This window comes from Mauremys reevesii, linkage group 4 (assembly GCF_016161935.1).
Source record: "Mauremys reevesii isolate NIE-2019 linkage group 4, ASM1616193v1, whole genome shotgun sequence".
Classification (NCBI taxonomy): Eukaryota; Metazoa; Chordata; order Testudines; family Geoemydidae; genus Mauremys; species Mauremys reevesii.
The window spans coordinates 143,283,249-143,297,186 of NC_052626.1; the positions used below are offsets into that span (position 1 = coordinate 143,283,249).

Sequence of the window (13,938 nt, forward strand, 5' to 3'; positions counted from 1 at the left end):
GATGGGGTCTCTCCATCGTCGCAGAGAGGGGCTACTGGGAGGCTAAATGATCTGCCCTCATGCCCCCTCCTCCATGCAGACATTGATAGGGTTTCTGCCCCCGCAGGCTGGCTCTGCCCTACAGCCAGCACATTAGCGGGGTCTCTCCCCAGCGCAGGGGGCTGTTACAATTGTATGATAGGATGCTCATATAGAGTAATGTTTAAGAATGCAGAGAACTGTACGGTCAGTAATTGCTTGATGAGAGGGGACTGTAGATGTGGTGGAAGGAATAAAACCAGACTGTCGTGCTACCTTAGCTCTTTCTCTTATGCTCTTATCTTGGTGTCAGGAGCTAGCTCCTGCAGGTACCTGAGATTCAAAACTAAGAGTATTGCAGAAAAACAAAACTCAAAGAGGAAACAATAATTAGACTTGTCAGGACTGAATTTTCTTTTTTCTAATTTCACTGGATAATATCTGCTTATTTTAAAGCTTCTTTTTTGTATATTTATATTTTTGTCGATTTAAGTTTCCACATTTGCCCAAATGTCTGGGTTTTAAACATTTTTTTTTCTATTTTTATCAATGTACATTTCTGAAATTTCAGGAAATTGCATGTGTGTCAGATAATACTTAGTTAATGACAGATGTTGAAATTCAAAGAATTAAAGTTTTATAACTATTAAAACACAAATTGGCAATGTCACATGTCAAAATATACAATGTAAATATTCTTACATTGAATTCTAAGTAATTCTCCAGCAGCATTTTTCTTATCTTGCTTATCTGTAAATTTCAGTTATAACTGGTAGCAATCATTTTTCATCCCTTTGTGTGTGTTGGGAGAAATTGACGTTTACTGACATTTACTGATAAAACTCTCATCCTCCCAAGCCTAACAAAAGTCCTGGTCACGTGCCAGATCCCTGTCCCTGAATAAGCAGACACAAAAGGAGATGTGTTCAGCCACTGGACATTCTTTAGATCACAACGGGAAAACTACAAAATTACAAAGGGGCTGGATAAAAAGGAAAACAAAATAAAAAGCAGCCACACTGTTAGCTGTAATGATCAAGGGCTGCCACATGCTCCAACAGCATCCGGATTATGTCCGCAGCAGACCAGGTTGACCCATGTAAAATCCTACAAGCACTCCAAATGCACTTTTAACTTACAAGAACAATGTCACACACCAAAGATATCTTTTCAACAAAGGTAATCAAGATTTCAATGGCAGAAGAACTACATTCAGGCTGAGTTAAGCCAGCTTGGTTGTATGCCCTTTCAGAATGCTGAGTTGAGCAAAATTCAGACTTCTGAAAACCAGGAAATGAAGAGCTAAGGTTGCCAGTATAACCTTAATTCTGCCCTTTTTCAGCTGGGCAACTTTGTTTTTTCCTTTTTGTCCTTTAATAGTGTCATATAGAATCCTGTGAATGTGCGGTAAAAGGAGCTTTTACATTTCAGCAATTGTGGGGTTGGCCAAGTAAAAAGGTATACCTGTAACATGGTATATTGGGGCATTGCTAAAAGAAGGCAGAGCTGGTTAGACTGTCTGCTGACTATTCTACTGTGTTCACAGTAACCCTCCCCATAAAATAAAACTTCTAACAGAGACAACTTGAGTTGTTAAATCTTTATTGCACAGGTGTACAAAGGTTGGGACTACACTCATTAGTGCCAGGTGTTCACCAGAGGCACGGCATCAGCACAAATTGCATTTCCTGGTTTTCAGAAGTTTGAGTTTTGCTCAATTCAGCATGCTGCAAGGGTCCGACATACCACCAAGCAAGCATCACTCTGCGTTAACATCTTTTTCCGTCGTTGAATTTCCTACTTTTTTGAACAGGAGAAGATATGGTTTCGGTAGGAGTTAGTAGTCATTTAGGCAGTTGTACATATCGTGTCCTGCAATTTGCATACCCAGCCAGCCCCTCAGTACACATCAGCTAGGCCCCTCTCTAGCACTTCTTTGGCACACCTCCCCAGCTATACCCCTGCCCCTCGGTTTTCCCCACTCCAACCTAGCTTCCTCCACGCTGCTGTTTCCAGGCTCCCCTCCCTGCCCAGCCCACAGCAAGGAGGGAATGTATCTCCCTGGACTCCTCACTCCCTGATATACAATGTTTCTATTGCCATTACTTATCCCCTCTGATAACCCAACTCACATGCAGTGCCTGGAATGAAGGACAGCTCTGTTACAGAGCAGTGGTGTTCCTGGCTGTGCTTCAGAATGGTTGAAGGGTGGAGTTTGTAGCCGGGTCGGTGAGAGAAATCACAGACAGGGTTTCTGTTCCAAAATATTGACAGTTTTATGGTTGAGAGAGAGATTCTCTGTCCCCTGCCCAATAGATGGACTCCATCTCTGAGAAACACTGCAGGATCAGAGCTCATAATGTTTCTGTGACAAACCCTACACCTTGTCCAGTCAGCCATGAACCCTCTCATTTCCCTATTAATGTTCTTCCAACACTTAGTGATGGCTGCCATATTGTCACTGTCAGAATTATGCAGACAATCAGGGCTTGTGTACACTTGCAATGCTGCAGTGGCCCAGCTGCACTGGTGCGACTGTAGCGCTTACTGAGGATGCTACCTATGCCAACGGGAGAGCTTCTCCTATCAGCATAGGTTCTCCGCGTTCCCGAGAAGCATTAGCTGTGTCAACAGGAGAAACGCTTTCTACAGCGGGGGTTAGATTTCCACACTGCTGAGTGATGTAGTAATACCAACATAAATTGGTAGTGTAGACGAAGTCTTAGCCAAACTATCAGAGGTCCTGGATGCAAATCTCCAATGCAGACCAAATCTGCTTTCATCCCTTGAATGAGGATAAGGCCCAGACCATTTCTGCCTGAGTGAATCAGCACAATGTCTGGTAGAGCACCGTCTTTTAACTCATTAGTTAGGCTTTGTCTACACTACAAAGTTTTGTCGGCAAAAGCTGCTTTTTGCTGACAAAACAGGGAAGTGACACATGCTGCAAAGCTACTTTTGGTGGCAAAACTCTGCTGTTTTGCCAACAAAATAAAACCACCTCAACGAGAGCATAAAACTTTATGTTTAAGTTAAAGTGACAAAGCCTCAGTGTAGACGCTGCTGTTTGTTTTGTCAACAGAACTGGCTTCCGGAATCGGCCTGTATCCCACAATGCCTGCCGGCACCGCTCTGCTCACTGTCTTGATCTCTGTTGCCCGGCAGGCGTCATGCGCCCCTCCCCTTTCATAGCTCCGGGAAGTAGCTGACAGCTGAGTGTGCGGCTCCCTTTGGGGGGACAAAGAGCAAATCATTCATGTGGAATGCCTGTTCCGCCTGCACTAGGAAGGAAAGGGGCAGGCAGACTGCGGCTGCGGGGAGTGGGGGAGGGAGAGTGTTGTGCTGCTTTGCCATGGAGAGCTCATAGAGCTGCTCAGGATGCCGCTCCCAGCAGCTGAGAAGGCTGTGGGAGAACTCAGAGGGCATCACAGAACTGCAGGCAGAGTGGGCTGAGCTGGAGGCTGATGTGGGGGGTTATCCCCCTCCCTCTGCCTCAGGATAGGTCAGTCAGCCTGCTGTCTCCCCTGCCCCAGACACACCACTCTCCTCTCTCCCCCCACTTTCATTGAAAAGGCGACTGACAGAATCCTGCATCATGTACCTGCCCCATGAGGCATTGCAAGCAACAAACCCTTCCCAAAGTACCCTGTGGCCAGTTGCATAGTGGGATAGCTACCCACAGTGCACTGCTCTCTGTGTCGATGCAAGAGCTGTTAGTGTGGATGTGCTCTGCCGACACAAGGAGCTAGTGTGGACACGCAACAGTGGTTTTAATGAAAGTGCTTTAATTAAAGTGGCATAACTTTTACCGACAAAACTTTGTAGTGTAGTCAAGGCCTTAGATGCTGCAGAGTGGGCAAAAGATGATGGGAACGCAGGCCACCTCTGTCCACCCAAATCTGCCTGTAGTCAGCAACCCCTGTGTCACAGTGCACTCCTTGCTCTCCCAAAAACTTCTGCAACCTCCTGGGCCAGGGATCGCCCAGTATTCACATGTTGGCAACCCTGGCAGCACACATATTTCTGTTCCACCCGATATAACAAAAAATTTGATTAGACCGCCTGCTGACTATTCAGCTGTGTTCACAGTAAACCTCCCCATAAAATAAAAGCAAGTTATATTATAACTGAGACAACTTGAGTTATTAGGTCTTTATCACACAGTTGTATAAATCTTGGTTTATTAAAAACCTATGAAGAGACAGAGCCTGGAGAGAGAGAGACGTAGCTGGAATTGTAACCTTTGATAGGTGGTGAACAAGAAGGGACATGATCAAAGTCTATAAAATATTGACTGGTCTAGAGAAAGGAGATCTGGGAGAAAGACGTTTCTGTTCTCCCTGTCCTATAATGCAAGAGCGAAGGGAAACACTATGAAAATAAAAGTTGGGAAATTCAAAACAGATCAAAGTAAATACTTTTCCACACAGCACATAATTATCCTGTGGAATTCACTGCCCCAGGATTCCACTGAGAGCAAGAACTTAGCAAGCTTCAAAGAGGAACTGGGCATTTCTATGGATAACAAGAATATCCAGAGCTAGAGTAATTAATGCAAAAAATGCCTGGCAACCCTTCCTGCTTAAGTGCTCAGGGGAGCAGATTATCCCCCATCTGCTACTGCTGGGTTCTTATATCTTCCTCTGCAGCGTCTGGTATTGGAGATGGGATACTGGACTGGATGGAACTTGGCTCTGACCCAGTCTGACAATGCCTATGTTACTGTGACTCTGCCTGTTGCTACCTGCACCAGGAAGTCAAAGTGCTGTCCTGGGGGGGAAATACTGGGTGCTAAAAGGCTCTTTAATCTAGCGGAGAAAAGCAGAACAAGAACCGATGGCTGGGAGCTGAAGCCAGGCAAAGTTAAATGAGAGACTAGGCACATATTTGTCACCATGAGGGTCATTAATCACTGGAACAAACTCCCAAGGGAAGTGATGGATTCTTCATCTCCTGATGTTTTCAGATCCTGAATGAGGCTTTAGCTGAACACAAGTTACTGGGCTCGATACAGTGGGAACTGGATGGAATTTAGTGGTCTGTGCTATACAGAGGGTCAGACCAATGATCTAATGGTCCCTCCCGGCTTTAATTCTACAAGTCTATGAATACTCCATCACCGGAGACAGCTGATTCTCTTGTCCATGGGACAGGGTTATATTCAGGTCTCTGTGTGACCCTTGCTCCACAGCAGTCAGTGGGGAGTTCCCACTGAGACACCCTCACCAACCCAAAGTGGTCACCGATCAGGAGACTGACTAAAAAAAGAAAAGGAGAGTAAACTAAAAATACACTTTGGGTTCTTTGTATTAGTTTTCTGCTTACTGAGCCAGCGTCTCTGCATTGGTCCTACCCAGGACAGCTCCCTCTCAGAGCAATTGTCTCAGGCTCCCTGCAGATGCAGGCAGGTGTTGCTGCATTAGTTACGCTAGGGGCTTTTTGCCCCAGAGATCAGCCCATAGCACACACCTAAGAGCCCCTCTCTCTCATGTGGAGCAGAGAACCCGTCGGTCCCTGGAGCATGGGGGCCATTTTTCTCTCAGCTCAATCCTTGGCTGCCACCCACTAGAGACCCCCAGCTCATGCGGGGGAGAGACCCTGCTCATGTGCTGGTTGTGAGACAGAGCCAGCCTGTGGGGGCAGAGACCCCATCAATGTCCCACTAGTGGGGCAGTTCACTCAGTCCCCAATAGCCCCCCTTTGTGGTGGTGGAGAGACCCCATCAATGTGGGAAGAGCTCCAGAGCCAGCGATGGCTGTTGAGTTGTGGCGCCAGGGATCTGCACTGGGAACCTAGCACTATCCTGGCCCTGCAGGAAGTTGATGGGGAAGATGGGGTGTCAGGGGCAGCCCCTGCATCTATGAGGGCCTGACCCTCTAGTCCCATCTGAGCCAGGCCCTGCATCTGGGATGGCTCAGTCCCAGCTCTGCCCAGCTGCTGTTAATTGTCAGGATGGTTTTATTCCTAAACACAATGATTGGGGGAAGCCAGCAGCTCTCCAGCCTCCACTTCCCAGGGCTCCCTGGTCCCCAAGCACATCTGACCTGCTGGGGGCAGTTGGGTGCTGGCTATTCACCGTGGCAGGTGAGTGGAGATGCCTCCTAGTCAGACACGCCCAATGTGGACACAAGCTGTGGGTGCTGGACTCAATGCAACAGTGACGCCCAGCCTGGGGGATCCCAGCAGAGAGGGCGCGTGCCCCCAGGCCTGCCCCCAAAGTCAGCTGTAGATCATTGCCAGGTGAAGGACACCTGTATAAACAGGCTTCATGCCCCACTTCAGAGTCAGCTGCATCTCAGTCCCAAGAAAGGGCCAACGCTGAGCAGGGGATGAGCAGGAGAGCAGCGCCCTGTGCTGAATGATGGGAACCAATCCTTCTCAAACACTGCCTGCTCTCTGTTCTGGATGGAGCCCCCACTTACCCCGCCAGGGAGTAAGTATGTAACATCGGCAGGCTCCAGTCATCAGCGGGCAGGATCAAACCTGGGACCGCTGGAGCTAAATGCATGAGTCTCTACCACATGAGCTAAAAGCCACATGGCTCTTAGCTCAGGCTGTAGCAGACACTTTAATCTCTAAGTGGCCTTGGTGCCACTAGAGGGGATGGAGCACCACATCCAGGGGTGTGTGTGTGTGTTACAGGTGCACATGCAGCACAGCCGGGCCTTGATGGAGGAATCAGGACCCAGTCTAGCAGCAGAGCAGGGGCCAGGCCCCATGGTGGGCTGTGAGTTGAGGGTGGCTTCTGGAGGTGAGAGGGAAACAGATAGGCATGTACCTCTCCACTCCCCCTAGCTCTGGGCCCTGTCACTACCAAAATAAAGCAGGAGGGACCCCAACACTCTGACTGGGGCATGAGTGGGGAGCGATCCCCCAGCCCTAGAGCCAGACTTGTGTGGGGCTGGGGTGCACGGAGGAACTGCGAGCTTTTGCCACGGCAGGATCTGTGGTGCAGGAGGGATGCCCTGGCTCTGGATCAGATGGGGGTATCTAAGGGAGAGTCCATCTGTTTGAGACAGACACGGGGGCGTGGGCGTGACATGTGCAGAGCTGTCAGAGGCAGGTGTCCTAGCGCCTCGGCTTTTTAAGGGTAAATTCTGCTTTCCCTTCTATAATGTGAGTGGTGGGGTGAGCGGTGTTGTGAACAGCAGTCTGAGTCTGGGGGGATCATGAGGGGCACCGCTGCTGCTGTTGTCTCTACGGAGCCTGCCTTGTGAGTGGGCAATATGGGTGATCAGTAGGGCCCTACCAAATTTGCGGCCAGGAAAAATGCATCAAGGTCCATGAAATCTGGTCTCCCCAGTGAAATCTGGTGTTTTGTATACCTTTACCCTGTACTATACAGATTTCACAGAGGAAACCAGCATTTCTCAAACTGGGGGTCCCAGCCTGGCCAGCAGCTGCCGCTCTCCAGCTGTCCAGCTCTGAAGGCAGCGCAGAAGGATGTGTGGCAATACCACAACGCCTTACAATAACCTTGCCTGCCCCCATCACTCCCCAGCCATGGCGGGAGGGGTCACTGTACAGGGAGCTGCCCCCTTCCGTCCATCCCCCCCCCCCCACCGCCATATCCAGATTCAAAGAAAAGGCACCAAAAGTTTCCTCAGGGTGCCATTTTACCGAAGGCCAGCCCTGTGTCTCTAGCCAGCTCGGGAAAGCGCCTGTCCACAAACATCAACCCCACAGCCAGACTCCAGGAGCCTTAAATTGCGATTGGCAAACCTGTCCATCTGGATCTCAATGTGCTTCTGCCCATTGGCAACAGGACTGGGGCCCTGGGCAGTGGGAGAGCGATTTCTTCTCTCACAATCCAAACAGAGAGGGCATCCCTGGTTGTGTAGTCTCTGTACCAAGCAGTACCCCAGGCTGAGTGTAGCCCTGCCCTTAGCACAAAGTACAAGACACAGAGGAGTCGATGGACGGGGAAGCAGATTATTCCTCCTTCCTTTAAAATATATTCCATCTTTGTCTTAATATTTTGGTTTCCCTTGAAAAACTGAAAGTTCTTTACTTTTCTGAAACCAAAACGATTTTGTTTTTAAAGCTGAAACTCTGTTGGGCTTTGATTACTGAAAACTGAACATTCATTGGGTTTCAGGATTTGGATTTTTTTCCAGTGAAAATCAAGGAATTTGACAAAAAAAATGTAATACACATTTGCAAAACTGTCCATTTTGATGAAAAACTGTTTCCTTTCAAAACCCCGCCCACATTTTGATGAAAGGTGAAAATTCACCAGCTCCGCCTCAGTCTAAATATTTTCCAGTCTCACTAGAGGCAGCACATGAAATTATCTCATCTGAGTTCATTCCACTCCAGCATCAGTAATTCAGATCTACGTCTCCTCTTCTGATCTAGTAAAAACTCTGTGCTGGATGAGAGATTTCTGTATCATCAGCCCCTGCTGCCTCCAACCCCAGAGGTGGCTCAGATCAACAGGAGACATTAAAACAAGGGGATGTCTGTATATTTAATCAGAAAGGAAACTCCATCCCACTCCACTGAAAAAAAAACAACAAACGCTACACAGGGACATTCAGTAGCATATAGCTCGTCTGGTTATAAACTGAACTGGGAAACAAGCACTCTGGAAGAGTATCTACATGGAGCATTTAATAATTATACTGCTATTGTTATGCCTGTGCATTTCCGGTATGACAATCCCTAGAGGTCTCTCTCTAGGGGCTTATCAGTCCCTATCCCCATCGTGTGTGAGCCTAGTGCAATGGGGCCCTGGGCTGTAAGATTCCAGCCCCCGTGGTTGGGGGAAAAAGCTGCTAAACATGATGCCTAATGGCCCACACACCAGCAGGCGAGTAAACAGGCTCCAAAATTGTTTTTTTAAATACTGAAGTGACAAGATATTTAAGCTAATCTCAGGATTTTGGGGACCTGGCTCCTGAGCATCAGGGTTTGGCAATACTTCAGAGGTGAATGGATTTTATCCTGACATGGCCCTGTGAGGTAGGAGAGCGTTATCTCCATTTTAGAGATGGGGAAAACTGAGGCCTCCAGCGATTCGGTCACTTGCCCAAGGTCATGCAGGGAATCCCTGGCGGAGCTGGGCCTTGAACCCATGTCTGCCTGTGCTGGTCTCTTTTGACAAGTTGGGAGTTCCTCAGTGAACAAAAAGGTAACTAGGATGACTTTGAAGGAGGTCCATCACCAGTACGTAGCTACATGAATTAACATAAGGCCATTTGCTTGTTCCTCCATCATTAACAGTACATTACAATTAATTTAAATATCAGAATACAGCATAGACAGAGAGTGTTGATTACATTGTGGACCTTACTCATACATATGTAAATACACAAAAACCACAAACATTATCTCCCCACATGTCTTTTGAGGGTTATTTATTTTGCAGGATGTTTAACCCTTTCTAGCCAGGCGTTACACTAACCCAGGGGTCCCCAACGCGGTGCCCACGGGCGCCATGGTGCCTGTGGGGGCATCTAAATGCGCCTGAGTCCTGGACGGCGGTCGAGCATCCGCCGAAATGCCGCCAAATTTCTGCGGCATTTCAGCGGCGACGCCTCTCGATGACGCTGCTTGCCGCTGACAAGCGGCGTCATCGAGAGGCGTTGCCGCAGAAATTCGGTGGCATTTCGGCGATGCTCCACCGCCACCACAGTCCTTCATCTGGTGCCCGCCAGACGAAAAGGTTGGGGACCACTGCACTAACCCATCCAAGACAGCTGGTTATCCAGCCTCCTTTTGAAAACCTCCAGTGAAGGAGCTTCCTTCACCTCCCTAGGCAGGTCTGTGCCATTGTCTTACTCTTCTTACAGTTGGGAAGTTTTTCCTGAGATTTAATCTTAGGCTTTGTCTACACTACACAGCTTTTAGCGACATGGCCGCGTCAACACAGCTGTGTCGCTAAAAGTCAGGCAGTGTAGCCGCTGTTGGTCGGCACTTTTGCCAACAAAATACTTGCACCCCCAATGAACAGCGTTCACAGTGTCGACAGAAGAGTGCTCCTGCTGACAACACACTGTTCACAATGACACTTGCCACAGCAAAACTTTTGTCTTGGGGGGGGAGTGGTTTGCCCCTCTGAACGACAAAAGTTTTGTCGCTCAATTGCCAGTATAGACATAAATCTTCTGTGCTATAGTTTGAACCCATTGCCTCTTGCCTCTTTTCTCCATCTCTTTTATGGCAGCCTTTCAAGTATTTGAAGACCACTGTCACGTCTCTCTCTAATCTCCTCTTTTCCAAACTAAACATACCCAGTTCCTTCAGCCTTTGCTCGCATGACTTGCATTCCATTCCTGTGACCATCTTTGTCGTTCACTTCTGGGTCCTTTCCAGTTTCTCTCTACATCCTTTCTATACATTGGTGACCAAAATTGGACACAACTCCAGCTGAGGCCTAACCAGCGCCGAGTAGAGCGGTACTATCACCTCCCATGACTTGCCTGCTGTGCCTCTGTTAAAGCAACTGAAAATTGCATTTGCTTTTTTTGCAACAGCATCATATTGCTGGCTTATGTTTTGGTTGTGAGCCATCACAACTCCCAGATCCTTCTCAGCAGTGCTGCTGCCAGGACAGTTTTCCCCCATTCTGTGTTTGTGCATTTGGTTTTTCTTCCCTAAGTGCAGCACTCTACATTTCTCTTTGCTGAATTTCATTTTGTTGTCTGTCACCCAGTTCTTCAATTTATCAAGATCCCTCTGAATTTTAGCTCTATCCTCCAAAGTGCTGGTAATCCCCTGCCCAGCTTTGTGTCATCTGCAAACATAAGCAGTGGGAAATTCTGCCTGTAAAACATTTTCCCCGTTTCCGGGAGGCTTCTGTCCAACTGGCAGGCGGGAGGAGGAGTTCTTTGTCCAAATGCAGTAGAAGCGCTAAGCACAGTGGGAACTGAGCAGGCTACCGTGGGGTTAAAATGCAGGGCACGAGTAGGGAGGAGTTAGACACTACAAGGAAGCTCAGCCCAAAGGCGGAACTGGAGAGAACAACGGCGGGTTTGATCAGGCTGCAGCTTTCTCCCTGCACACAGACTGCGGGGGGCTTGCCAGCCCGGCTGTACAGAACCCCAGCGCTTGCCGGTGGGAAGGATGCACGTAGGGGCGAAGGGCATGAGGTGTGTGAGGCCAACAGAACGAGTTGGGGGGTGTTTGTGTGAGAGGAGGCGAAGGATTACGAAGTGTGTGAGCTTGGGGGAGGGGGAGGCAACAGACCCATCCAGCATCCCATGTGCTCCCTGAGGGGCGGGATAGCTCAGTGGTTTGAGCATTGGCCTGCTAAACGCAGCGTTGTGAGCTCAGTCCTTGAGGGGACCATTTAGGGAACTGGGGTAAAAATCTGTCTGGGGATGGGTCCTGCTTTGAGCAAAGGGTTGGACTAGATACCTCCTGAGGTCCCTTCCAACCCTGATAGTCTATGATTCCTCTGAGGATCAGGCCAGCTGGACATTTGTGTGAGCCCCATGTCGGGTGGGGGGCAGATTCAGCCCAACTAACCCATGGTTATTGCACTGTTGCTGTGCCAGCCAATTTCCCTATGTAGACAAACCCTAATGAATGCAGCTGTAACCCCATATCACCCTACACAGGGCAAGGAGGGGGCTGGCTGTGCGGGCAGGGCCCTAGGGGTACATGTGGAGGGATGGACAGGGAGGGTCATAAAGGGACCTGTCTGTGCTGGGTTGGGGCAGGGAACTGGGGGTATGTGTGGGAGAGGCGGGCAGGGGCCATTCGGTTTTTCTCTGGAAGCTCTGCATGCGTGCGTGACTGTCCCAGGCTCACATACAGAGTCTGACAGCAGGGAACTGAACTCGGCTTTCCCAGGTCCCTGGTTCGTGCCCCTCATTGCCCCATCCCCCCTCTGGGACGATTCTCTAACAAGGAGAGGTGGTCACTAGCTGGCTGTAAGAACACACAGCTTTTCAGGCAGGGAAGGGTGCGTCCACATTAGGAGGACAGGAGTGTTAGTGAACACAACGCACAGTCCCAGGGATAACTCGGCCGTTGTCGTTTTTACCAGGAGTTAGCAGGGTGAGCTAAGCACTCAAATCCCTCGGTACCACGGAATGGCCCCCTCACTGTCTGTGTTTCCCTTGCCCTCTCAGGAGCTGCGGGAGAAGCCCCTCATTCCAGACAGCAGCATTGCCGGCTCCGGGAGGTCGCTCTGGTTTTGTGAGACAGTTTGTGCTTCTGGGCCCTCGGACCTGATCCCCCACCTGGCTCACGTGGTGTCAAAAACGAGACACTGAGGTAGGAAGCCAGAGGCTGGATGCTTCCTGCCAGGGGCATGAATGAGACCGAAAGGCCTGGGGTCTGGGCTCATCCCCTGCTGAGATAAGGACACCCCCGGGGAGCAGCCATGGCTGCAGGGCCGGGGGCAGAGGGGGCCCTGGACCTGCAGTTTCAGATCCAGGTGGAGCAGTTGGTGTGCCCCGCTGGGCTGATGGAGCAGCAGGCCTCAGCTGGGCCCGAGCCAGACGCGGGATTGGAGCGGTCGGGCAGGCTGCCTATTGTGGTGCAGTCCGGCACCATTGGGGAGCTGCTGAGATGGGTGGCACCACAGCAGGCCCGGTATGAGTCGCAGAAGGAGATGCTGCAGCACTGGGAGGACGTCTGGCAGGAGGTGCTGCAGGCCATGCGCATCCTCCCAGAGGTGAGGCCAGCTCTGGCCTGCAACCACAGACATGGAGTACCAGAACTGCCGCCTCCTCCCGGAGTTGTGCCAGCCCCGACTTGTGCACGTGGGTGTGAAAACCCTGCCTCCCAGGTGGGCAGAGAGTCACCCAGGGGTCTGGAGCAGGCTGGGATCGAGCCGAAGGAGGAGACGGCACCATGTCGAGAGGAGCAGCTGTCAGCCACGCAGACCCCAGCCGAGGTTAAGCCAACTCCAGCACCTGCATGGAGAACCCTGGAGCTGCCACAGCTGGCCCCAGAGGACGATATCGAGGCCTATCTGGCCACCTTTGAGCAGGTGGCTGACGCCTGCCAGTGGCCGAGGGGGGAGTGGACAACCCGACTGGAGCCGTACCTCACCGGGAAAGCCCAGCTGGCCTATGGCAGCCTAGACATCACAGAGACAAGTGATTATGGGAAGGTGAAGGCCACCATCCTGCGTCGCTATGGCATCAGCCCAGAGACACAGCGCAGGCGCTTCAGGGAATTCTGCTACCAGGAGGCCGAGGGGCCCCGGGAGGCTTACAGCCACCTCCGGGAGCTCTGCCATCGCTGGCTGGAGCCGCAGAGCCGCACCAAGGAGCAGATCCTGGAGCTGCTGATCCTGGAGCAGTTCCTGACCATCCTGCCGGAGGAAATTCAGGGCTGGGTCTGGGAACGTGGTCCCGAGACCGGCGCCCAAGCGGTGGCCCTGGCTGAGGGGTTCCAGTTGGGGCAGCCAGAGGCCCAGTGGCCGGGGCTACAGGTGAGAGTGATCACATTGTCAGCGAGGGGCCGGGGTGGGAAGAGGAGACAGACTGTGGCCACAGGGGAGCCAGGGTTCCTGTATTTGTCCCTGTAAAGCCTTGCTCAAGAATCTCCATGGAGTGTGGGTGCTTCAGAGTTTGGGTGCCCAACGTGAGTCAACTTGGGCCTGATGGTTCAGATGTTGCGCAGATACAGCTGTGTTATCCTTAGCACATCCCCCCTGGAAACCAGGCCGCACCCGTCTCTCAGCTGGACAACTAAAAACTGTAGTGCCCCAAGTTAGCAGCCACTCGTGGGCATCTGAGTGCTTGGGGATTCATGTGGCCCCGACAACTTGGAAGGGTCAACAGGAGAGACCTCAGCTAGCGAGAGCTGCCTGTGCTGCTAATCAGGGGATTTTGAGGGAGTGAATTTGCCACAGATGGCATCTCAAACACACCTGTGCTAAGATGTTCCGAGAGGCCGGAAAATATACTACTGGGGAGAGCAGGAGACGGTCTGCTCTCATTTAAAATCTCCCTTGTA

At 50.6% G+C, this 13,938-nt stretch overlaps 1 protein-coding gene across 4 annotated transcripts in view; it reads left to right on the forward strand.

The window, feature by feature from the left end:
* LOC120403135 (neurotrophin receptor-interacting factor homolog) overlaps window positions 1–13,938 on the forward strand; it is a 31,375-nt gene that overhangs the window by 3,393 nt on the left and 14,044 nt on the right. For 3 of the 4 annotated variants that reach the window (XM_039533900.1, XM_039533901.1, XM_039533899.1), the window contains exon 2: window positions 12,099–13,411. In XM_039533900.1, the coding sequence (XP_039389834.1) occupies window positions 12,353–13,411 (1,059 nt within the window). In that variant the 5' untranslated portion in view covers window positions 12,099–12,352. Of the gene's footprint in view, window positions 1–10,974; window positions 11,112–12,098; window positions 13,412–13,938 lie in introns of those variants that run through there. The other variant, XM_039533898.1, reaches the window with a different exon arrangement.